This window comes from Manis pentadactyla, chromosome 1, assembly GCF_030020395.1.
Source record: "Manis pentadactyla isolate mManPen7 chromosome 1, mManPen7.hap1, whole genome shotgun sequence".
Lineage (NCBI taxonomy): Eukaryota > Metazoa > Chordata > Mammalia > Pholidota > Manidae > Manis > Manis pentadactyla.
The window spans coordinates 176,775,308-176,801,889 of NC_080019.1; the positions used below are offsets into that span (position 1 = coordinate 176,775,308).

Below are 26,582 nucleotides of genomic sequence, written 5' to 3' on the forward strand. Positions count from 1 at the left end.
CATGGATAGAGCTAGAGGGTATTATGCTTAGTGAAATAAGCCAGGCAGAGAAAGACAAGTACCAAATGATTTCACTCATTTATGGGGTATAACAGCAAAGCAGAACTAAAAGAACAAAACAGTAACAGACTCACAGACGCCAAGAAGGGACTAGCAGTTACCAAAGGGGAAGGGTGGGGGTGGGTAGGTGGAGAAGGATGTAGAAGGAGATTGAGAGGCATTATGATTAGCACACATAATGTGGGTGGGTCATGGGGAAGGCAGTGTATCATGGAGAGTATAAGGAGTGACTCTGTGGCATCTTTCTACACTAATGGAGAGTGACTGCAATGGGGTGGGGGGGGGGCTTGATAATATGGGTGAACGTAGTTACCTAAATGTTGCTCATGTGTACCCTTCATAAGATTGTATATCAATGATATGTTAATAAAAAACTGCCACACTGTTTTCCAGAGTTACAATATCGTTTATAGTCCCATCAGCAATTGGAATATATATATACCATTTATATACCTTCTTTGGCAAGCTTCTTATTCAAATCTTTTAATTAGGATTAAAAGGTTTTAACTAGAATGTTCATCTTATTTTTGAGATCTAAGAGTTTGTTATATATTACAGATGCAAATCCTTTATCAGATATATGATATTTTCTTTCTGCCTGAAGATGAGCTTTTACATATCTGAGAGCACAGATCTGCTCATGATGGATTCCAAGGTGATTGAAGAGAAGTTATGGGAGATTCACTGCTGTGTTTAAGGAGGGTTTTGGAAGGGAGGGCGTAGTGTTAGTGTAACCAGCACTTCTCCTTCTCTGCTCTACAGTAATATGGAGGAAGCACCAAGAATGCACCTCATTTACCCACACAGAGCATGAAGAGTTGGAGGCTCTGTTTAGCCATATCATGTTTCCAGATAAAAATCTCCAGAAGGAACTTTCTTTGAAACTCAACCTACCTGAGTCATCATAGAGTTCTGTCTGATCCCTTGAGGTGTGGTTGGTACCCTCCATCCAAAGCACATCCTACTATTTAGCCTTGAAATTCTCTCTGTAACACAATAATAATATTTCATTTTTTGAGTACCTACTGTGTGCTAGCACCAATTGGCATATTGTATATGTTAGCCTCATTATCATTCTGTTTGAAGATGAAGAAAACTGTTAAGGGGTAAAGTGGCTGAGTCAGAGATAATAAGTAGTATAACTGGAACTAGAACTCCAGAGGTCTTATACTATGGAGCTCAAAGAGAGGAAGGACTCTCATCCAGATAGATTCCTCAGTTAGTCTTCTCAAGCAAGACCCTGTAATCTGTTTATTCATAATGCTACCAACAAACAACACCCCAACTTCTGAGTCAGCTAAGGCCCCGAAAATTTTTTTAGAATCTTCTTCATTGTAAAGGACCCCTAAAATATTCCTTGAAAATTCTTCTGTTCAAATTCCCCACCCATCCCTAGATCCCTGACCAGCTTCTCTTTAGAGATCATGACCCTTTCTCTGAACCACCAGCACAACCTCTGAGACATAACCCCTTTCTGTCCTTCTTCCTTTTCTGGGGTCCCAGTCCTGATCCCTCACTGTCCCTCCTGTTGACCCACCTCTGCTTTCTCAGAACCCAACATCATGGTGATGGAGAGGAAATGAAGGTTATGATTTGGCTTTTTTTCATGCAGGAGAAACCTCCATTAACAGACTGTAACCTCCCCTCTTGCCAATTCACATGTTTGGTTCCAGGACCGGTGATTCAAGAGGAGGAAGCAGCAGAAACAATCACTGAAGCAATGAGACCAGATCCTTCTAGCCAAGAACATGCCCTCCTTGTGCACAGCATAAGCCAATCCTCCTCTTTTTCCTATTGTTTCAGATTTCTATAGCCCCGTTCCACCTCAGCCCTCAGGCCCTTCCAATTTGGCATGGGATGCTATCATCTCTGAGAGTCCCACAAGTGATGTCCAAATGCAAGATCTTCAGTTGGACAGGCTAATGGCCTCAGTTCCTGCTTTGTTCTCTGATGCCTATGACATACAATTGTATGTCAAATCATACAACTGTACTGTCTTCATGATGAGGATGAGATATCCAGGTCTTCTTTCCACTGTCTATATTAATATTTTTCACCCACAAGGTCCCAGCCAGAAAAACAGAGTTCCTCTCCTAACATCTTTTATGGTCCAGCCATAGGTCTATCTCCTGGGCAAGCCTGGTCCAGTAGGACAAGCTGGAGCATTTCATCCTACCACCTAAGAGACAGCCTGGAATTCCAGAACCCCTCCAGTACAGTAGACTTTGGATTTCTCTGATCCAAGTATTCATAAATACAAGATCATATAGAAAAAAACCTTCATGTCTCTTGCATGTGCCTCTTTCCTTTGTTTGCTTCCTAACCTGAATGTCACTTATTTCCATAGAAACGTTGTAAAAGCTAGAGTTTTCTAAGTATAGCTCAGTACTACACAGTCGGTCCCATAACTGTCCCTGAGGAGAGGCCTTCCTAGTCCCTTAAATGTCCAGTAAACTTCCCAAATCCCCTTTTCCCAAAATTACCTTTGTCTTTTAAAAAGAGGACTAGTAGCTTTTAGGGGTCATCCACTTTTAATAGCAATAGTTTACAAACTCACATTGTATTTCCAAAGCTTATGTATGGGGTTTTCTAAAGAGTATTAGTCAAAATTTAGGGAGAAATCACCATCACTACTAGTTTTCTTATACTATAAGTTCACACATAGTAAGAAATGTAAGAGCTGCTGTACGAAGACATAAAATAGATTTTTGAAGACAAAGTGATCGTCTAGGAAAACCAACAAAACCCATGGTCAAACTTCTAGAATGACAGTTCAGCAAACTTTCCTATGTGATCAACCTACAAAGTTAATAGCATTTCTCAACACCAATAATAAACACAGAAAATAAGCACCTCTCAAAGAAAAATATGAGTATCTAGGAATTAACTAATGATTAAGTAAGACCTCTGTAGAGAAAAAATCAAAACTTCAAAAAAATAATAACATAGGAGATGTTTTGAATAAAAGGTGTTTGAAGCATAAATAAATTTTAAAAGATTGACATCATATGAAGAATGTTCTCTAAATAAAAAGCAATGAAAATAGAAATCAATAGAAGGAAATTCAGGAATTCATGAAACTCATAAATATGTGGATATTAAAAAGCACACTCCCAAATAACCAATGGGTAAAGAAAGAATCACAAGAAAAATTAGGAAATACTGAGAGGTGAATGAAAACAAAAACACAACATACCAAAACTTATGGGATGAAGCTAAATAGTGCTTAGAAGGAAATTTACAGCTGCAAAAGCTTATATTTAAGAAAATAAGATCTCAAGTCACTGGCCTTTTTTTAAACAAAGAAGATGGCATAGTTATATCCATATTTGTCAAATTAACCTTTAAGGCAAAACACTTTGTTGGAAGTAAAAGTATATTAGATATCTAAGAACAAAATGAACAATTGGCCTGAAAGATATAATTCTGAATTTCTATACATTTAACAACATATTCCAAAAATAGATGAAGAAAAATTAATGAAATTCCTGGGGAAGCTCAACAAATGCAAAATTATAATGGAAGATTTGAATGTACACTCAGTGACTGATAGGTCAAATGGATAAAACAACATTTTTAAATACGCAGTTAATAGGCATGGTCTAATGGAAATATGTAGATTTCTGCATCTAACAGAAAATACAAATTCTTTTCAAAATGACTATATCTAGTCCATAAGTGTTAACAAATTCAAATGAATCGATAACATACATTCTTTAATCATAAGGTAATTTAATTAGAAGAAACTCCAACCTCTCCATTTAGATATTTGAAAACATATTTCTAAGTAATTAATCAATCATGAAAGAAATTATAATGTGAATAATCTGGTAGCATACATTATAAAATAAGAATAATGACAGGATGTGCATTTAGTGGGGAAAACTTACAGAGACAGTAGCAGCAATTCTTACCCATCACCTTCTGGGTCATTGCAGAGGGATTTTGCAGGGCAAGATTACAGACCTAGGAGAGAAATATGGACCTTTCAGCTGTGAGGCTTTTTTGCTTATTGTTTTTTTTTCCACTTTTGATTTTTTTAATGTCTTTATTTTATAGAGCAGTTTTAGGTTCATAGCAAAACTGAGCAGGAGATACAGAGATTTTGCATATACCCCTGCTCCCACATACACACTGCTTCCTCCACTATCAACAACCCATACACCAGAATGGTATATTTGTTACAACTGATGAGCCTATACTGACTCATCATTATCACCTAAAGTCTGTAGTTTGCATTAGGGTTCACTCTTGGTGTTGTACATTATCTGGATTTTGACAAATGTCTAACATATATCCACCATTGCAGTATCACAAAGAACAAAATATAAGACCTGAAACCATAAAACTCCTAAAAGAAAATATAAGCAGTAAACTCTTGAATACTGGCATTAGCATTTTTTTTCTTGATGTGGCTCCCCAGGCAAGGAAACAAAAGAAAAAACAAGTGTGTAGGACTATATCAAAGTAAAAAGCTTCTGTATGGCAAAAGAAACCATCAACAAAATGAAAATGCAACCTATCAATAGGAGAATACATTTGCAAATTATATAGCACATAAGGAGTTAATGGGAAAATATGTAAATAACTCTAATGACTTAGCACCAAAACAATCTGATTTAAAAATTGGCAGAGGACCTGAATAGATGTTTCCAAAGAAGATATACAGATAGCTAACAGACACATGAAAAGATGCTCAACATCACTAATCATCAGGGAAATGCAAATCAAAACCACAGTTAGATAGCACCTCACCCCAGTCAGAATGGCTAATATCAACAAGACAAGAAACAACAAGCAAGGATGTGGAGAAAAGGGAACCTTCATGTACTGTTGGTGGGAATGTAAATTGGCACAATCACTGTGGAAACCAGTATGAAGTTTCTTCAAAAAACTAAAAATGTAAATAAATACCTTATGACCCAGTATTTCCACTTCTGTGACTTTAACCTAAGAAAAAGAAATCAGTAATTTGAAAAGATATATGCACCACTATGTTTACTGGGGCATTATTTACTATAGCCAAGATATAGAAGTAATCTAATTAGCCATCATAGATAAATGGATAAAGAAGATACGGTATATATATATACAGTAAATATTACTCAGTCATTAAAAAAGAATGAAATCTTGCTATTAGCAACAACATGGATGGGCATAGAGGGTATTATACTAAGTGAAGTAAATTCAGACAAAGACAAATACCATATGATTTCATATGTGGAATCTAAAAAAATAAACAAACAAAACAGATATAGATTCATAAATACAAAGAACAAATTGCTGGTTGCCATTTGGGGAGGGTGGGAGGATAGGTGAAATAGGGGAAGGGAATAAAGAGGTACAAACCCCTAATTATAAAATAAATAAACCATGGAGATGAAAAGTACAGCATAGAGAATAATAGTTAACAGTATTATAATAACTTTGTTCAGTAACAGATGGTACCTCCACTTTTCATGCTGAGCATTTCATAGTGTATATAATTGTTGAAACATTATTCTGTAAACTTCAGACTAATATAATATTGTTTATCAACCATACATCAAATTTTTAAAGAGTATCATTTAGAATAATTTCACTGCCCTAAAAATAAAATCCTCTGTGCTCCAGCTATTCATCCCTCCCTCTCCCCTACCCCCTGGAAACCACTGATTATTTCACTGTCTCATATATTTGTCTTCAAATCAATAACTTTTCAACTTAAGAAACTAGAAAAAGAAGAGCAAACTAAGTCCAAAGTAAGCAGATAGAAAGAAATAAACATTAGAGCAGAAATAAATGAAATAGAGATCAGAAAATAATAGAGCAGTCAATAAAATCAAAACCTAGTTCTTTGAAAAGATCAACCAAAGGAAAAAAAGAAAGATGACTCAAACAACTAGAATCAGAAACAGAAGATGGGATATAACTACCAAACTTACAGAAATAAAAAGCATTATAAAGGAATACAATGAACAATTACATGACTTTTATAATTTATAACAAATTAGATAAGTTAGAGGGATGGACAGATTTCTAGGAAGACACAAAATACCAAATCTGACTCAACAAGAAATTTAGCATCTGTGAATAGAGTTTAATAAGTAAAGAGATTGAGATGGTGATCAAAAACCTCCCACAAAGAAAGTTCCATTTCCAGATGGCTTCACAGTTAAATTCTACCAAACATTTAAAGAATGAACAACAATCCACAAACTCTTCCAAAAAACAGTAGAGAACTTCCTACCTCATTCTATGAGACCAGCATTGCCCTGATACCAAAACTGAACAAAGATGTTTAAAGAAAATTAGACTAATATCTCTAAGGAGTATAGATGCAAAAATCCTCAAGAAATTACTAGAATACTGAATCCAGCAAGATATAAAAACAATTATATACCAGACCATGTGAGTTTTCTCCAAGAATGCAAGGTTGTTTCAATACATAAAAAGCAATCAATGTAACACACCAAATTAAAAAAATAAAAGGCAAAAACCACCTGATCATCTCAATAGGCACCAAAAAATTCTATACACTTTCATAATAAAGGCACTCAACATACTAGAATAAACTGTCAAACTCCTCTAACTTGATAAAGGCCATCTACAAAAAATCTACAGGTAACTTTGCACTGGTGAAAGACTGAATGCTTTTCCCCTTAAGATCAAGAACAGGAAACAAGATGGAATGGCCACTCTCACCACTCTTTTTCAATATAGTACTAAAAGTTCTAGGCAGTGCAATAAGGCAAGAAAAGGAAGTAAAAGGCATCCAAGTGAGGAAGGAAGAAGTAAAAATATCTCTATTCACAGATGGCATGATCTTATATATGGAAAATCCTCAGGAATCTATAAGAAAACTAGTAGAACTAATAAACAAGTTCAGCAAAGTTTCAGGATACAAGATCTACATACAAAATGTTTACAATTTTCTGCTGCTGGTTCATACCCCAAATATGCTTACATACATGGACATATATGCATGGAAGAATCTAGGGGAAAGGGCAATTCTGTGTCTGTTAATTACAGCAGAATTTAGTACATATGTTTTAGTCTATATATTCAAATAATAGCACTATTGAGCACTTGATATGTGCTAGACATCATTCATGTGCTTTATACACATTAATGCATTAATGTGTTAGCTTATTAACACACGGTCACATCAAGCATGATCATCCCCATTTCCCAGTTGGGAAAACAGGGTAGGGAGTGATTAAATACTTGGTCAAAGCCACATATTTAGAAATTTGCAAAGCCAGGATTATATAATTACTTTCTCAGAAGATAGCTGAGTGAGTCTCATTGAAGAGGATGAGATAAAGAAGAATACCAGTCTGGGAGTTAGAATAGCTGAGTCTTTTCTCTGGCTCTTTCACTAGCAAGCTGTACGACCTTAGACAAAAATTCTCTAAACCTCTGTCTCGTCATCTGTAAAAAGAAGGAGCTGGACTAAGTGATAGCTGAACCTCCTACCACCTCTGATTCCCTCACACTGGACTTACTCTTTGCCTCATTTCTGAATTACCAAGCCCCTTTCCCAACCATGGGGGAAAGAATAGGGCCAGCAGAGGACAGCCACTTACTTGTCATGACAAGAAATAGGAGAAACAGAAATGACGTCATGTCACTTGTATAAGTTGCTGCTTCAGCCAGTGGTGGGTCTAGGTGAAAAGCATGGTTGTAATTAGAACAGCAGCCTGTCCTGAATGCCCCACCAGCCAGAGGGAGCACAGCTGGATCTGCCAGCTGCACACACAGGAGTCTGAGAGGCTGCTGTCCTCTTGAAAATGATCCATCTTAAAAGGATTTTCCTCCTTCCTCAAGGGAAAGAAAAACCCATTGATATAAAACCTCACTTCCCTGCTGGCTTCCTCTGCTAAATGCCACTCCAGTAGAGAACAAGTGTTGATAAAAACAGGGGAAAGAAAAAATTGTAAGCTGAGCCCGGTCACATTGCCCCTTGTGATATAGTTTTATTTTTAACTTCGAAACACTTGAACTATTTCTGTTGAAGTTTTCTCTCCTTTCCCTGTCTCAACAGAACTCTGTCCTCTGCTGCAGCTGACGCACCCCCCAGGCACCTCTTGTGATCTGCTTGCTCACAATCAAGGGACGCAGGTGCAGCAGATGCTGACTCAGCCCGGGCCATTAAGGTAAGCTTTTCAAACGTGAGCAGGTGCACCAAGGGGACATTTGGAGTAGTAAACATGGAGACAGAGGCTGAGATGCACATCACGTTTTTGCTCTGAGCAAGAGGGTTGTTAAGCAAATTAGTTGCATGAAGCAGGGGTGGGGGGTGTATGTTGGTGCTGCGAATGGGACTCATGCATATGTAAACTCATTTTGAATCTAAATTCAAAGAAGAGATTATCTGCTTTCTGACAGTTCAGGTTCTTTCTTCTACAATCAACCAGAGTAGTTAGGTGATACCTCTAAAGCTATACAGTGGTGACAGGGGATCAAGGTGTATGTGAGGAGTAGTGAGGAAATAGGCGGAAGACCCAGAACCCAGAATTTCTATTTCCACAGCCCAAAATCTGTGGTCCTTTCACCAGTAATCATTTGCTCTGTTATTGTAAGTCATTTTCATGTACTGTACATTCCATCCCATGCATCACTGCGATGTAGCATGATTGTCTTTACTGCATGTACTATTTAAATTCTGCTTGCAGAGTTTAAAATCTGTTTTTCTCTGACTATATTCCCTGACTAGTGCTCTCTCCTCCCCAGCTTTCCAATCCAAAATGCATGCATGGAATAGACATGAAAGTATTTTACAAGTTGAAAAAACTTCTACAGGCTTTTGCACCAAACCTAAAATTTTTACAAAATTGAAAATTGCACATCCAAAGGGACAAAAGTAAAATGATTAATGATACTTGAGTTATTGAAAGCTTTAAAATAGATTATTTCCGGCTTTTGGAATAACTGCATAGTGTTGCATGCATAAACAAATTGGCAGGGGTAAGGGAGCAGTGTTTATTTTCCTGTTTTCCTCTGGGCCTTGCTTTAGTGTTATATAGTTTAAAGTTCAGCTAAGGACATCCTGGAAGTACCTTATGCAGCAAAAGGGATTCTGTACACTCTGAACTTTGCAATGTACAAGCTAACACCACCAAAGCCAAGTAAAAGGAGACCTACCTGGACACCCTAATGCCTGGTTGCCTCCTGTCTGCCTCCGTAACCTCCAGATGTATTCTATAACTCTGCTATAGGTGTCTGGGTTGTAATTATGCCTGTTTCCAGGCACAATCAAAAACATTGTAAGACTTTATTTAATTTTTTCAGGGTATCCATGGCACCAAGGTCTTCAGGGTGTATGCTGGGGTGCTGGCCTGGCCAGACTGGGCCATGTTGGTTTAGGAACAGCCGAACAGACAGGCTGACTCACTGCTACCCCTAGGTAATCTGGCTAGTTAGCACTTTCTTCGCCAATACAAAATAGTAATTGAAAATGTTTATACTAATTGTATGTAACTAATAATCTAAAGATATGAGAACTAACTAGCTAAGTAACTAGAAAGTTTAAAAGTAGAGTGATTTCTACCTGTGTGGATAGAGAACTGCAAATGGTGAGGTTCAATAGATTTGGGGGATGATGGTTATGTTTTTAGGGTCTAGTGAAAATGCTGGAAGCCTGGAAGCCCAGGATTATAGAACCAGATGTGGGGATTATCCTCAGCCAACTGGTTTTGTTAAGATCTCAAGAGGCAAGGGGATTACTTTAATATTTAACTTTACATTTTCTTTCCATAGAATTAAATATCTCCATAGCAGGGAAACTCATTAACAATGTACAATTAAAGTAACTAGTTAATTGACTGGTTAATAGGTTAAGAGTCAAAGAGTATCCATGGTCTTTAACTTTTGACCTTGTCACTTCCACTGAAGTTAAAGCTCAGGAGTAAATAATGATTGCCAGACCCAGCCATATGAGGAAGCAAAATAGTTAGTCGCTGACATCACATGAGGGTGCTGAGAGGGCCCCTTGCCTAAAAATACCTCCCTGACATCAACACTGTTTGCCTACTACCTTTCAAATTATAGTAAAGAATGTTAAAGCTATTATCTGTTAATCCGATTCTCTTTTCTTGAGTCAGTGATATAAATATATCTGCTATATACCTTCTCATGATCTTGTTGGCCAGCAACACTTGGTTACCACCTCTTCCTCACTCTTCCAAGCTCTGTCCTATTTTGCCCTTGATTCCATTGAAGCTGCCCCTATGTCCTTGGCCACCACCATAGAGATAGCTCTGTGTGTTTCTACAGGTTTCTGCAGAATCTCTCAATAAAACATCAAGGTGAGGAGCAAGATGCTTCATTTCTCTGGGTCTCAGTGCCATTTGTAGGAAATGACTTTCCTTTCTAACTGAGGTCTTTGGGACCATCAGCATCGTAGGGAGCTTGTTCTACAGAAGACTGTCAGGCCCCACTCTAGTCTTCCCAAATCAGGATCTGCATTTTAAAAAGACCGCCCAGGTGATTTTTATACACACTGAAGTTTTAGAAGCTCTGAGTGAGTAGAGGATTTCTGGTTATCCTCCTAATCTAGATTTTTGACTTATGACTGCAAGTTTAGAATAAGTACAACACCCTGAAAACAATCTGGCACCATTCAGAGATTGTTATTACTCGAGCCTGCTGAAGTCTTTTCCATTCAGTTAAGGCTGCATTAACCTAATAAAGTTGAAAACATTTCTTTTTCTTCCTTAAAAAAGCCCCAAAGCAGCATACATCTGACATCATTACACTCTCCTCCTAAATTTGTTGCAATGTGTTCTCACAGCTCTTTCAAAATGCTGTTTTCTTTAGGGCACTATTCAGTTTCACTCAATTCAATTCTCTTCAATAAAAGTTGACTGAACGCTGGGAGCAGCGTTAGCTGTACCCCCTCTCTCAGGCCCTTGGAAACCATTTCCTACATTCTCTCAGGGCCACTCATACTCTTGGCTGATACTCCGGTCAGAGCTTTCGTTGACTAAACACACATCAGTCAGCGCACTTCCGCTCACTTTACGGCCTTCATCCGAATCTCTGTCCCGGTGGACAGCATCACAGCAGCTTCCCGCAGGTGGTGCCGACTCCACAGAAGCCCAGTCTCAACTGACACCTTCCTTTTCACTTTTCTTAATGAACAGAATGATGTAGGTAAACAATAAGAACAACCCACTTGGGCCTCGGAAAAAAGATGCCCTCGAATTGCCTTTGTGGCATCTGAAAGGTCCTCCAGGTCTGAAGCAGTATTATTTGAATTTCTTAGTGTTAATGGAATGCTTTGTGGTGATTTCAAGAGGTCAAAAGGAAGGAGAGGGGATTTAGTGGGGTCACTGTCTTAAAGGAGTAAGATGAAGGGTTTTTTTTTTATGGGGTTTGAAGATACTTAAGCTGGCAGTGCTATAAGATGCACCGGAGGGAAGGGAGAACTGAAAATCCAAAGGCCAACCTTTGCGGGCAGAGTGTTGCGATGAGAAATGAAGGCCTGCGCGTGGAGGGTGACCCGAGAATGACCTTCCTCCTAGAGGAGGGACTGGCAGTTAACTCTCATATATGAGACACTGTCCCTACTTCATCTCATTTGTCTCAGTCCTACGGGTTATTATGAGCTGCATTTTATGGTTGAATAAATTAGCTTTAGGGAGATGAACTTGGTCAAAATTTGCTTAGCCAATACATGAGAATGTTCATCGGTTTACTTTACACTTGGACATGCTGGGAAAGACCCCTTGGGGGTAACATGTAAGCCGAGATCTAAATGGCAAGCAGGAGCTCATAACCCAAATACAGGGCAGAATTCTGGTAGAAAGAACAACTACAAAGGCCCTGTACAGGAATAAGCCACAGAGCTGGAGCTAAGTGCTCAAGGGAGGGAGGCGAGACAAAGGAGAAAAAGGGGAAAAGCAGGGGACACTCTTGCAGGCCAAGATAAGGATGTCTTGAGGTTGACTGTGACCAGAATCCCCTGGAGATGTAAAGCAGGGAATAATGACCTAATGTTAAAAGTTGTTAAAATCACTCTTTCTGTGGTGAATATGGATTATGAGGCAAAGGATGGGAGGAGGGAAACTGATTATAAGGCTGTTGCTCCAGACTGCATGAGAGATGATGGTGCTTGGACCCGGGCACAGGTGGTGGGGATAGAAAGAAATGGATCCAATTGCCTGCTGACCTTTCAGGTCTTTCATCAGGCTTCCCTACCTAACCAAGCCGTAGGTACTTCATTAGGAGCACGGTATCGAGTTTCTTCCAGCTCTCAAACTTGAGCTTATGATGGAATCAGTGGGTTTCAGTCGGTCTGATTCAGTTGGTCTGATTCTGTAGAGCCCAGTGAGTTACATTTGTGACCAGCTCCTAGGTAATGCTGACCCCGTAGGTCTGGACACCACACTTTAAGGAGCACTGTTCTAGCTAACTTGCTTCTGCACAGCACCACACCTGCATCAAATAAAGTTTCTGCTCCCTTGCCAGGTTCTAAATTCTTCCCTATTTCTCTTAAGAAATATCCATTCCTCAAACTCACATACCTGACCCTTCCACCTACTCATATTCCATTTAATCTGCACCCAGTACAACCAGTAAAATCTAGTTCTGTGTAGATCTTTGAACTACTTAAGTCTAAATTATATTATTTTGACTGTTGTCTCCCTTAGACAGGGAAACCTTAAAACATATGTTGGTGAGAGTGTTTTCGTTGTAGACTTGACTGAAGTTCATGTTTAACAGGGGAATATGTGGCCTTTTTGGACAAGAAGCAATGGTTTAAAGATGAACATGGGGCACAGAAACTGAAGGAGGAAATGGCACCTGGAAAATCACACATTGTTTCAGGCATAGAATTTGGTCAATTTTTTTCACAGTGAAGTTTTATACTCTATATGCTTTGATTTAGTGGACGTTTCATTTTAAATCTCAGAATCCATATCATAGTACAGATTTTTAACTCTAAAACTTCACTTTCCCAGTATTCCCTGAAGTGCAAGGCCATGGGACCTGGACACTCTTCTTATTTCCTCTATTCAGAGGGCACATTGTGAGATGTGGTCCAGAGGAGCACCAAAAAAAATTGTCACAGGCAGGGAGGTGCTTCCTAATGAAGAGCATCCACTCCCCTACAGTCTGGAAAGATTATACAGGTAGTGACCTTTCTGTGCCCCAACTGGAGGGGAAGCTTTCCCCTGGTAGTCTCTAATCATGGGCCTGCTTTTTCCCAAATCACAGCGATGAACCACACATCTCTGTGGGTCTCTGAAGGACACAGTGTGATGGAGCAAAGAGTACAGAATTTGAAGCCAGATGAACCTAGGTCTCTTTGTACCCTTATCTATAAGCTGGAAATGGTGATAGCTACTACAAATGGTCATGGTGAGGATTAAATGAGATGTTAGGTAAAAGCACATGTTAGGCACTGAAATTCATTACTCTTTCTCCATGACATCCAAAATGCAAAGAAATCACTCAATCTAGGAAATCCAGACAAATACCAGAAGGATAAGGATCCAGTCACCACACTGGAATAGAAAGTAGAACAGGGCATCTTATGTCCAAAGGCAACCAGTGAAATGTCTAATTTGGTCAACTTGGGGCAACACTAATTGGCTTGAACCTAGGATGATCATTTAACTGTCCAAGTTTGCCTGGGACTAAGAGGTTTCCTGCAACCTGGGACTTTCAGTGCTCAGACCAGGAGAGTCCCAGGCAAACCAGGATGACTGGGTCACCCTGCTTATCCAGCAGTAATTAGAGTATCAACACTTTTGGAATATCCTTTACTCAGTGGGAACAATTTACCCCCAGATATACAACAAAAGGTTCAGATGTGACTTTTTTAGGACTTTAGGCTATATTTTTCTTCCTTCTTTCCTCCACTGTCAAACTTCTCCAAACAGTGGTGTCTACTCATTGTGTCCATCTGCCAGCACATGTCTTCTCTCAAAGTCACTTACCTGGTAGCTGCAGAGCCTGGCAGATCTTTAAATAGCAGCATAAAAACAACAGCATCCTTGTTGCCTGCATTCATTACTATTCTTTCTCTTAAAGGGATATTTTCAAATAACTTCAAAGAGATGGAGAGCAACAAGGCTCCACCACAAATGTTTCCAGCTTTGATAACACTGATCCTAAGGACCACACTTTATAATGCTGAAGGGTAAGAAAGGAGTGGACTGAGAGTTCATCACCACCACCCCTCCAGCCAGACACACCCCTGCTGCTGGGGCAGAGTTCTCATGTCACACAGGGAGCACACGGAACTAGCCAGGTCTGCTCTTCCCCTCCCGGGAACTGGTTTCAGCTTTGTGCCAGAGCCAGGCTGGCAAACACGAAGTTCCCGGTGCTGGTAGCTTTTTCACATAGGCCCATTCCATTTATGACCCACCTCTTCTTTCCCAAACTTCTTTCTAAACTCCAGCAGAGGACTCTGAGTCATCCAGACCCCATCCTTATTGATGAATATCTTTTATGAATAGCAAGCAGATGGTCACATTCTTTCAGCCAGGGCACAGGCCCTGCTGACATTGAAGTATGTGCTAAAGACTTTCCCTCCCTTCCAAGCAAACACCACATTTTGAATAGCCAGGGGTCCCACTGCACGGCTGAAATGCCACATTTGCTCTGGCAAGAGCTCTTTGGGGACTGGCCTTGTCAGCGCAGCTCTTGTGGCAGCATTCTAAACGATTGCTCCCCCTTTCCTTTACATCTGGGCCATATAGCTCTCTGGTCTCTTCCTTCTCTGACTCTACGTATTCCTAACATCCCCACAGTGGTCATACTTAGCTGTGTACTTCAGGGCTCAGATTTCTATTCTTTGTTCTTATTTCTCCAGTTATAGCTTCCTCTCTCACTTTTAGGGGGATAATTCCCAAATCTGTACCTCTACATTCTAACCCCACAGCTTCCCATCCACATGATGTCATCACCTCAAGCAACTTGTTGGACTTATCTTTCCTCCCAAAACAATTTCTTCTTCAAACTTATTTTTTAATTTTCTAATGTTATCTCTTCTTACTTCAAAGTCTTATCATCAACTTTGACTCCTCTTCTTTCCCCGTCTCCAGACAGAACACAAATGTTCATTGCCTTCTCTGTCGTGTCCCCTCTCCATCTTATCTTGCCTGTTTCTCCTGCCATCAGTCTTACCCATCCAAACTGCCATCATATTTTCTTTGTAGCAGTTTCTAACTCCAGGTCCTTCCTCTCCATCTGCCCACTACTACTAGTTGACACCCAGTGACAGGGTTAAATGACTCCTTATTAAGTACCAAATAATTCCAGATACTTCCACTTAATATTTATGAATTTCCACAGTAAGTTCTCAATGGACTATTTTTCCCCAGGTGTGATCTGGAATTTATCAGAGGCCTGATTGTAAATTGTGACAAAAGATCAGGTAGCTGGACTTTTGCATCCAGAAGACATCCTCTTGCCTGATCTTGTTCTGCTCCATCTCAGTCCAACCATCACAGCCCTTTCTGACTTTAACACCTTGAATTATCTTCTATCAGCTCTGAGTCTGATTGATGTTCTGGCTCGCAACTTCTCACTTGCCTCCTGAATGAGGCTGAATATGAGAGTATAGAGCACTCTGGCATGATCCCTCTTTCACACTCAGTAGTCTCAGTGCAGCAGCATCAGATAGGAAATGTGTTGAGAATGTAAATTCCAGGACAAACCCTCACTCAGGTCATAGAGATGCAGCCTGCATCTCTAGCAGTGCTGTACAATAGAGCCTTTCTATGAAGATGGAAATGTTTTATTCTGTGTTGTCCAAGAGAGTAGCTACTAACCATATGTGGCTACTGAGCACTTAAAATGTAGCTAATATGACTGGGGAACTGAATTCTTAATTTTATTTCATTTTGATTAATTTAAATTTAAATAGCCACAGGTGGCTGGCAGCTACCATACTTAACACTGCAGATCTATAGATTTAACAAGTATCATAGCTGATTCTAATGAACAACGGTGTTTAAGAACCATTTTCAGAAGCTGTACTTGTGACCCTTATGTTCACTTACTGGCACATAATAGGTAACCAATAAATGCTTGTTGAAGGAATGGGTGAACAAATGAATATATGAACAAATGAATATAATTTCCTTGAGATTTAAGACTGTCTCAACAAAAGTTGAGGGGACTTCTCCAGATTAAAAGATTTACCAACCAAGTGTAATAAAGTGACCTCAAAGGGATCCTGGTTCAAAAATTAAAAATAAAAAGGAGATATTCTGAGGATAATTGGTGATAGTTAAATATAGACAGCATGTTATATGAGATTAAAAATTTATTTTTAATTTTCTTAGATGAGATCATGTTATTGTAGTTTCAAAGGAAAATGCCCTTATTCTTAGGAAATATGTAGTACTTAGGGATGAGGTGTCATGATATCAGCAACTTATTTTCAAGTGATTTGGCCAAAAATGTGTGGAGAGAGAGAGAGAAAGAAAGCAAAAGTGGCAATATGTTAACAATTTTTGAATCCAGGTAGAGTATATTAGGGTGTTTATTGTATATATTCCTTCACCTTTTCTGTATTTTTAATTTCTTTTTAAAGAAGAAGGAAAATTCACCCACAATGAATTGGAAAATCCTAAAGTAAAATAAAATAAAGTATTAAAATACTGCATCTTTTGATTTTGGGGTGTTAATACCACTCCACCCCACTCATCCCAGACTAACACAATGCTGAAATTATGTTACGAATTCTCTAGCCCAGGTGTTGCAAACTGGCAATCTACAGGTTCAGTAGCCTGCATGCATGTTATCCCTTAGCCCAAATAGATGACTTTTAAAAATCAAATTAGTTGCCAACATTTAAAATTCCAAGGATTTTTATCTTGATATATTATGTAATAAAATATTCTTCAATATCGTGAAATATAAAACACTTGTTTAATAATAGCAAACATGCATAGACCACTTCCTACAGGATAAGTACTGTTCTGAGAGTTTCAGGTATTTAACCCCTTAGTCATCACAACAGCACTGAAATAGGTACTGTTACTGTCCTCCCTTTACAGATGGGGAGACTGATGAACAAAGTAACTTTCCCAGAGTCTCACAATGAATGACTTTTTGTGGCAGCATTCAATCCTGGGCATCTGCCTCCTGGCCACTACACTATACCCCCACCTACTCACACAAATCTGCATCCCCAGTTTCTCTGGAAAAACCGGAAGCTCTGGCAGCATCTTCCTACATGAGACCAACTGATCAGAGCCAAGAAGCTACATTTCCCTGAAGGCAGGGCATCGTCCCTTCTGCTTGCCAGAGTCCCCATTCAGCCTCCTCCTGGGGCTTGGGGGTTTGAGCCTAGCTCTAGCTGCAGCCCAGGTGAATTCCCAGGGTGAATGACAGGTTGTAGGCACTTGACAGATGCTTGTACCAATGGATATCAGACTGACTTCTAAGTGGACATGAGACCCAGTGGGAGAGAAAGCTAGTAGGGTACCTTGGACCAAATGTGTATGTGATGGTAGTGGTGGGGAGGTTAAAATGTTAGGATAATTACTGGTAGACAATGAAGGAAAGTTATAGGAAGCAGAAGTTACACATCCCATGGTTGGCAAACTGCCCCGCCCCATCAGAGGGCAGTGAGTGTGGGTTAGAATAAAGAGCATGGGCTAGCATGCCCCGGATTGGAAACTGATTCCGTCCCTTAGCAGCTATATGACCTTGGACAAGCAATTTAACTTCTCCAGCTTCCATTACCTGGACACTAAAATAGGGTAAATTATATCCTGGGTGGTGGAAGGAATTAAATAAGAGAGTATGTGAAGTCTGTTACTTTTCTTACTCATCATTCATATTCATATCTTCCCCTAGAGTTATCAAGCAAGAAGAAATTAGGAAACTATGGTAAGTACCAGGTGCTTATTGGATCTTCACCTTGCAAGGGACCAGGTCTGGCTTCATTTAGCCTGTAGCCTAAGCAACTGGTAGACTTGTCCTTATGGTCTGATGATATTTACTGGCTCTTTACCAAATCAGAAATGCTAGAGCAGAACATAGAAATTAACACAGAGTAAGGGGAAAATAGAAGGCTGAGATAGATTTGTGAGCAAAGATTTTTAGTAAAACTTTACAAATGCAAAAGCAAAATAATCCAGCAGTAATCTAAATGACTAACATTCCTCATTCAGCAAATATTATTGAGTACTTACAATGGTCCAGGACCCGTGACAGGTGCTGGAGACACAGATGTGAACAAAACCAGACAGGCTCCTGGCTTCCTAGTAAGTCCCCTAGTAGGTTAAATGAACGAAAGCACAGTCATTCTGAAATGTTACACCACTATTATAAAAAAAGTTTGCAAAGAATAATTAATAAAACAGCCTGCCTCATGTTATAGTAGCAAGTTAAAAAGCAGGATGCAAAATTATATTCATAGTATTGTGTAATATAAATCACCCATAATCCACAACCCCAAAATAACTATCCACATTGTAGTCTATTACATTCAGCTTTCTTTTTTCTATCCAAAACGTATCTACTACATACATAGAATAAATTACCAAAAATAAAGAGTGTTAGTTGTTATTTCTGGGTTGTGGGATTATGAGTGATTTTTTGCTTTCTTCCCTATGATTTTCTGTATTTGCTAAGGTTCCTAAAATAAGCATGTATAAATAGGAAGTAAGTTAAGGAAAACAGAGCCACAGACACACAGTCATTCCAGCAGTCATTTGTTACCTCTTTCCCCTTGCCTTTGGTGTCTCCAGGGCAGGGCACGAAGGCCTCCAGCTGGGCAGCACAAGCACTGTGAGAAATGCTTCAACCGTCACTGCCACATTCCTGTGGAGCCCAGTGTCTCCTGCCTGGTAGTAAACTGCCATCTGTCCTGTGGCGCTACCTTCCACATGTGCAAAGCAGCAGAGCACGAGCTCCTCTGCCCTTTAGAGCAGGTTCCATGCCTCAACTCTGAATATGGCTGCCCCCTCTCCATGTCCCACCACAAACTGGCCAAGCACCTGCACGCGTGTCCCGCCAGTGTGGTGTGCTGCTCCATGGAGTGGAACCGCTGGCCAAATGTGGACTCTGAGACAACCCTTCACGAGAATATCATGAAAGAGACCCCCAGTGAGGAGTGTTTGGATACAGCCCTGGCCCTCCAGGATCAGAAGGTCCTTTTTAGATCTTTGAAAATGGTAGAACTTTTCCCAGAAACTAGAGAGCCCATTGAGGAGGAACCTAGGAATGGAGAAGCCAGCTGGGAGGACCTGGGCGGAGCAGCAGGTGGAGCAGATGCCGATTTGGTACCTCATGGCTCTCTATCAGCAGCTAATGGAGAGATGGCAGAGCTGAGTCAAGAAGAACGAGAGGCATTAGCCAAAACCAAAGAAGGGATTGACCTGGTCAAGTTTGATAAGTGGGAAAATATGTTCAGCAAAGAACATGCAGCCGCTGCTTTAACAAGCTCTTCAGCCAGCTGTGAGGGCAAGAGCAGAGATGGTCCAGAGAAAGAACAGATTTCCAACTGTAGTGACATGGCAGGAGAGGGCACAGCCAAAGGGAAAGAAGCACAGGGAAACCAGAAGCAGCAGGACTTTCATGCAGCAGTGGAAACAACAGGGCTCGCTCCTTGGCAGGATGGTGTTCTAGAAAGACTGAAAACAGCTGTAGATGCAAAGGACTATAACATGTATCTGGTGCACAATGGGAGGATGCTTATTCACTTTGGTCAGATGCCTGCTTGTACGCCTAAGGAGAGAGACTTTGTTTATGGCAACCTTGAAGCTCAGGAAGTGAAGACTGTTTACACCTTCAAAGTTCCTGTGAGCTACTCTGGGAAGCGGGCTCGCATCGGAGACGCCATGTCAAGTTGTAAACCAAGTGAACACAAGGCAGTAGATACTTCAGATTTAGGGGTTACTGTGGAGGACCTGCCCAAATCAGATCTCATTAAGACCACCCTCCTATGTGCTTTAGAAAGAGAACTCAAAGGTCATATCATCTCTGAATCCAGGAGCATTGATGGGCTGTTCATGGATTTTGCTACACAGACATACAGTTTTGAGCCAGAACAGTTTTCCTCTGGTACCGTGCTGGCTGACCTCACCACTACCAACCCCAGTGGGCTCCATGTGGAGCTTCACAGTGAGTGTGTGACCAGGAGACACAATAAGAGCAGCTCTGCCTTCACTTTCACATGCAACAAATTCTTCAGGAGGGATGAGTTCCCTCTACACTTTAAGAATGTCCACACAGACATTCAGTCATGTCTCAATGGCTGGTTCCAGCATCGATGCCCTCTTGCCTACTTGGGATGTACATTTATCCAAAACCATTTCCGCCCCCCTGGGCAAAAGGCAAAAGTGATCTATAGTCAGGAGCTCAAGAACTTTGTCATCAAGCCAGAGGTTGCTTCAGAGCTGAGTGAGGGAAGGAAGAACAACTATCTTTCAGCCCATGGAGGAAAAGGCCAGAATTCCTTAACCAGCCTTCCCTTGGAAGTTCTGCAGTACATTGCTGGGTTCCTGGACAGCATCAGCCTGTCCCAGCTCTCCCAGGTATCTGTGCTGATGAGGAACATCTGTGCCACTTTGTTACAAGAGAGAGGGATGGTCCTCCTGCAATGGAAGAAGAGGTATTCCCATGGAGGCACTACCTGGAGAGTCCACAGAAAGGCAAGTATCCCCTCATTCATTCATTCATTGAACAAATATTTACTAAGTGCTTTCTGTGTGCCAGGAATTGTTCTAGACACTGGGATTGTACTAGATTACTGAGAAGTCATAATCCCTGAACTCAAGGATATCAGTCTAGTAGGGAATGCGGACCTATGAACAAATAAATGGCAATACAGATGGCGGTGCCTGTTTAACTTTATGTATGTCTGCTAGATATCTTAGGTGTGACAGCCGCATGATTCATTCTCCAGCCTTCTCCATTGTGATCTGTCCACCAGGAAGCTGGTCTCTGCAGACTGCCTCAACCAGCTGCCTTGCCCTCCAGCTTCCAGTTGGGGTAATCTAATTGGAATGTATCCACAGGAGAAGGGAGGTGGAGAGAAGAGTGAGATGGACATGTCTATTTTTCTGGCTTCCTCCCTAGCCAGGGAGGCGTTCTACCTTCTGTGACACTTTGCACTGGCCATGTGCCTCCACTGAAGGTGACTGTACCAGGTGGCTCTGTCCATGTCCATGCAGTTACTCGTTCTGGGTTCCAGTGACCTCCCTTCTCTTCCTTCTCAGGCCTAGAGTAGTAACACTTGAGATTGTTATAGCCCAGATATTGCATTGTATCTTGTGGCTTTCCTACATCCTGCCCACACAGTTGTTCATCATTCCTTTTTAAAACTCTCTTCAAATTGCCCAATTTGTGTGTGCCATCATTTTCCTGCCAACAAATTCTTCTCAGTCCCGTGTCAACTAATTTTTTTTAAAATAGCTTTTGCCTTTGTTAACAGAATTTTGAAATTCTAAAATAATTTGGTCTACTGATTTCCTCTGGTTCAAATGCCTATTTAATTTTTCAAAAAAGCTCTGCTACATGAGTCAAAGAATCTTTCCCTTTGAAAAAGCCTTGTCCCTTTTTCCTGATCAGGTGATGCTTGCTTAACTGTATTATAAATTCTGTCAGCTTGTACCATACAGAAGTGAAACTCCTAATTCATTGTACGCTAAGGTGCCCTTAGCATCCTTTTTCATGGTAAATATGTTGGTAATATGAACCACAAATATATCATGCCCATTTAGGTCAACAATTTCATAATCTCACTGTTGAGTTTCTTCTCAATATGTATGTATGTACAAACTGGCATTGGGAGTTGGAGTTGTTTACATCTGTTTTTACTGATTATGTCTAAAACATCATGCATATTTTCCATTGTTTATTCCCTGAGCAACTTTCTTCAAAGAATAATCATGAGACTCTCCCTCATGTATCAATGCGGCATCCATGTGTTAAATAAACACTGACTGCCATCCAAGCACATATTAGCAATAAACAAGAATGAACCTAAGACCCTGCCCTCAGGAACTGTATAAGCTAGAACTGCCTTATATCTTTTCTATAAAATCAGATGCAAATAACTTAATTTGCATACTGGAAATTTCACTCTTTTTTGGCTCACAGATGTCCCCAGTTCAATGTTTGCTGACCACTCTTAGATATCCTTTCAGACAAATGAATTTCCTTGCAGAAAGGAAGAAAAATAATTCAGTTGGAACTAAAATATGCTCATTAAAATGGCTTTTTAATGTAAAAAGAGAAATAGTTCTCAGATCCCAGCAAACACTTTTTTTACATAGGAACACTGATAAGAAACTGAGGGTGAAGTGGTCATGTTGAAAGGATACTAGGTTATGCCTACCCTCATAGCCTGATTTTTAAACTAGTGACTTTGCCATCACATCCTAGGTGAAAAGGCCAGAGGGGGGTTGAGTACCAGACTCCTAGAGTTCTCCTGAGGTTTCTGTTCTAGTGAGACTCTTATTAGTTAGGATACTTTTAGTTTCAAGCAACAGAAAACCAACTTAAAATGGTATAAACAATAAAGGGAATTTATTGGCCCATATAACTAAAAAGTCCAAATGCAGTGGATTCAGGTAAGGTTTGATCTAGCAGCTCAAAATGTCTCCACATGAACTTTTTACTTTCTAGAATGGTTCCATTCTAAGACACAGTTCTTGCTTGATGGTCCCTGGTAATTGCCAGTGACTCCTAACACTACAGCCTCCCCTACAGAGGGAAAAAGAGAATCTGCTTCTTGATATTGAAAATAAGTTCTGGACTAGAATCTCACTGACACCAATCGTCTGGATTTGAACCATGTGTCTATTCCAGAACTAATCACTCTTGCTGAGTTGGAGCGAGTATTGCAGATTGGTACTGGTCATTTCCATACAACTACCTGGCTGGCTGGGAAGATTATCAATTGGAAGGGGGAACTAGGAATTGAATGAGAGAAGGAACTAACATGTCTCTAGCATTTGGAAGCTAAGAACAGGAAGAAAGGCGGTTCCCTATACTGTTCAAATAAGATCAGGTAAAGGGTATTACCCCAATGTTCACTGTCGAGCTTCTATCTTTCCTAACAGATATGGCAATTCAGCAGCCTCTTCTCCAAAATCAAGAGCTGGGAGTTTAATGAAGTTGCCTCCATGTCTGAGCACCTGAAGGTCTGTCCTTTCAACACTGTAGAGCACAAGACTGACCCCATTCTTTTGACCAGCATGTGTCAGCAACATGAGCAGGCCCAAGAGAGCTTAGTCACCACCTTTAGAGCCAGACTACGAGGAAGACACAACTACTAAAGATTCAAATGCCAGCATTCTTGGATTCCCCCTCAGAGTTACTGACAGTAGTACAGAGTGTGGTTTTTGAGGACTTTCTTCTGGAAACTGCATATGTGCTTATCGGGTGTATTGGAACATGCGATGTCCTTCAAAACCTGAGCAGTTGCATAAGGTATAAGAATTTCCTAAGCCATGGTTTGTACAATTGCTATAGTGCCATACTGATAACGTATTTCCTTCCTTTTTTTCCCCTAAAATAATATGAGGAGAAAATAGGTAACTTGAGGTCATCGCTTAGGAGATGAGAGAGCAGTGAGATTCCATAACCAGCACAGGCCTGTGCTTTTGTGGAGAGTTTGGTAGTTTACAAGCACTTTCAAATTTATGGGCAGGCAATGTAGGGATGGCCACTGAGGTGCCTCCCAGGGTACCCAGAGTGAAGGACACATAGTTTGAAGGTTCTGGAACTGGGTTTTCCTGACAGTCAAGTCCAGGCTTCTTTTCATCACCCCACTGCCTCTAAGCACAAAAAGTCCAAACAAAGCCCAACAGAGTAGAAAACTTGGCTGAGCAGAGCTCCCTCCAGGACATCACAGGCCAAAGGATAAGAGGCAGAAATGAGGTCACAGTGTTTGTCCTGTAGAATCTTGGCAACATATAAAAGGACAGCCTTGAAAAATGAAGAGTCCAAAGAAGACACTGTATTTATTGAGAAAACTAGGACAAAAAGCCACAAGCCTACTTTCAAACATTTTAATAGTGAGTGAGAGTCAAGGTTCTTTTCTTCTGAAAAGTATATTCTAGGTCTGGATTAGGGAGAGCATAGGTATAGCCCAGCACCATCCTGGGATATCTGAAATGACCTCAAGACACTAATGCTGACTTCTGTGTCGTGCCAGAATGCACAAAGGAACCCAAGGAGACCATGCACTTGACAAAGTCCAGACAAGGCCCACTGCAGTGCCTGTGGTCCAGTCTCTAGGTCTCAGATACCACCTGAGTACCTCTTAGGGTGTCTTGGGAAGGAAGACCTATGAACATAGTGGTTCCCTATAACTGCTCCTACTTATTGCTGGTCATGACTCCAGTATGTCAAAAAATGGGTGATGCTGATGGTTTTTGGTAACAAACAGTGAACATTCATGAAAACAAAAGTAAAATAAAAATATATAATAGAAACCGGTATCCCCTAAAGCTGGGAACAATTGACATTTTGAACTGGATAATTATTTGTCATAAGGGGCTTTCCTGTGTGTTATAGGATATTTAGAGGCATCCTTGGCCTTTATCCAATAAACAGTAGCACCTTCACAGATGCTACAGCCAAAAATGTCTCCAGACATTGCTAAATACCCTCTGGGAGTAAACTGCTCCTGGTTGAGAACCACTGCTTTAAAGGATGACATGCTAGTGACAGTAAGTTAAGATAAGCTTTTCAGTACAGTGAAATCTTACATAGTTATGTACAATGGCTATAATTTCACATAGCACTTTATTTACTAAATAGGTTTTGGACACATAGTGCTTCTAGGTTGGGAACCAGATGGAGGTGGCATGTTTGGTGTGGCTTCCTTTCCTTGGGTTGTGTCCAAAAATATATCCCTTCAGCTCTCTCCAGGTGTAGCTGAAGCCAGGAAAGTGGAACTATTACTCTTGTGTTTATATTCCTCTCATCTTAATTGGTGCCATTTCCCCAGCAGTCTTAGCAAAACTCAAGCAAGTGAGAAAGAAGATGAAAAGAGGACAGACCTTTTGAGGAAGCAGAGAACAAAGAATTTAGCCAACAAAAAGGAGTCTAGTTGACCTGGATGCTTGTTATTGCCTGAGAGTCTCTGAACATGGCCCAGAGCTGGTGGAGTTACAACAGATGACTCCTCTGAGAAGAGTCAAGAAAGCGTTAGAGTAAGTCCAGAGTAGAAACATGCCCATCTTTTCATCATAATGGACCACTTGGTACTATTGGTAATATATCTCTATTTTTCCTATTTCTTATCATTTGGTTTATATTTCACATTTCCATATAAGGCATGCTTTTCTAAAAATATAATAGAATGTGAGCTAAGATTTTATTCAGTGAAAATGAATAACCAGAAATAACTAAACACTGAAGTGGGGAAAAAAGGAGGCACTCCCCAGGTCTCAGTGCTGTGCATTGTGAACCTGGTCCTTTCTCTGTGGAGGAAGAAGGCTCCTAAGTCTACTCTGGGTTTCTTACATTACTAGAAAAAGAGAGAAAGGGGAGCATATAGACCCAAGGAGATGGAAATCAAGGGCTACTGTAGACAGATGAGAAGTATAAGAAAGGAGGAGGGCAGAGGGCTTTTCCTTCACAATTGAGGCAGCCCAAGATTCAGAGGAGAGCCAGCAAAGTGCCCGAGCTACTCTGTGACTTCCAGTGACAAAAGTGCTGCCTTCAGAGCAGTACTGAATTGAAGGACATCGTCAACCACATTTTATAAGGTACCTGATCATACACGTTGCAGGAAACCGGACTACTGCGGGTCTCTGCTGGTCTATGCAGATAATGTGCTCGTTATGGTGAGAAGGCTGCTGGAGCAAGAGGCAAACCTTTTAGAGGGACTGTGGATTTGACAGGAGATGATTTGATTAGTGAGAAGAGGCTGTAGTGAACAGCATGAGCCACTAGCATTATCTGACAGAGGCAAGGCAGCCAGACATGGCTTAAGATTAAGAAGCAGTTGAGAAGATGCAAAGGGACTATATACCCAGGAATAGGAGCCTGGATGGGGAGATGTCTATGAGCCGAGGCCTCAGTGAGTATCACTACCAAGAAAGTCAGTCCAGAGCAGGGATCACCCAAATGTGGAGGGTGAGGTCTGTAGAACTGAGGCAGAAAAGACCTCATTGCTTTAATAGCAAAGGGATCAAGAAAAGAAATTTGTCTTTTAACAAAGGGAAAAGTGAAAAGCAAGGTGGAACTTGGGGATGTAACAGGAAGACAACTGTAAAAGTCTGATCTGTGTGTGATGTCAAATCAACCTGAAGTGAAGAACGAGATAGTGTGTATCTATGGTGATTTACCTCTGTATATTGGAAATCCCAATGTCTCTGTAAGAGGAAATAAAAGCTGCTTTGCACTCTGAAATGCTAACTGTGTGACTCTTGTAAGTTAAGCGTAGGACAGAATTGTGGCTCATTGGCATAGAAGTCATAGTGGAAACAAAGAAGTCTGTGTGTCTTGAAGAAAAGCCAAGGAACAAGCTTGAGGAATGCAGTGTTTTAGGCACATGGGGAGCTCACCAATTTTATGAAGTCCTGTAGCAACTATAGATCTCCATCACC

General features: G+C 40.5%; 3 protein-coding genes and 1 long non-coding RNA gene across 5 annotated transcripts in view; 2 read left to right on the forward strand and 2 right to left on the reverse strand.

Annotated features, from left to right (window-relative positions):
• The window catches only part of POLQ (DNA polymerase theta), a 144,942-nt gene extending 143,323 nt beyond the window's left edge, over positions 1–1,619 (reverse strand). The window contains exon 1 of the mRNA XM_057503105.1: positions 955–1,619. The gene's annotated coding sequence lies outside the window, so the exon portion shown is untranslated. The remainder of the gene's footprint in view (positions 1–954) is intronic.
• Positions 795–2,720, forward strand: ARGFX (arginine-fifty homeobox; the record flags this gene model as incomplete). The annotated part of the gene is given in 3 exon segments (XM_036883412.2): positions 795–964; positions 1,715–2,024; positions 2,027–2,720. Coding segments are annotated over 3 exon segments (753 nt in total), but the record flags the coding sequence as incomplete, so codon positions are not given.
• A 1,248-nt stretch (positions 2,721–3,968) lies between these two features.
• Positions 3,969–7,759, reverse strand: LOC130683921 (uncharacterized). Its single transcript, XR_008998059.1, has 3 exons — positions 7,629–7,759; positions 4,975–5,010; positions 3,969–4,026 (listed from the first exon to the last, which is right to left on the reverse strand). It is a non-coding gene; the product is annotated as an uncharacterized LOC130683921 (long non-coding RNA).
• Positions 7,760–7,861: 102 nt separating this feature from the next.
• On the forward strand, positions 7,862–26,165 carry FBXO40 (F-box protein 40). Of its 2 annotated transcripts, XM_036883370.2 has the most exons (6): positions 7,862–7,978; positions 8,087–8,198; positions 13,020–13,178; positions 17,866–17,898; positions 18,762–20,666; positions 23,082–26,165. In XM_036883370.2, exons 4-6 carry the CDS (start codon positions 17,896–17,898, stop codon positions 23,295–23,297), a joined length of 2,124 nt encoding a protein of 707 aa, XP_036739265.2. In that variant the 5' UTR covers positions 7,862–7,978; positions 8,087–8,198; positions 13,020–13,178; positions 17,866–17,895; the 3' UTR covers positions 23,298–26,165. The 2 variants fall into 2 exon arrangements, with proteins under 2 accessions (XP_036739265.2, XP_036739264.2); XM_036883369.2 differs by lacking the exon at positions 13,020–13,178.
• Positions 26,166–26,582: the final 417 nt, after the last annotated feature.

Bases quoted from the DNA above. Each gene is read 5' to 3' on its own strand.
- FBXO40 (XM_036883370.2), top strand. The intron at 20,667-23,081 runs GCAAGTATCCCC...CTTTCCTAACAG, and splicing joins CCTGGAGAGTCCACAGAAAG to ATATGGCAATTCAGCAGCCT.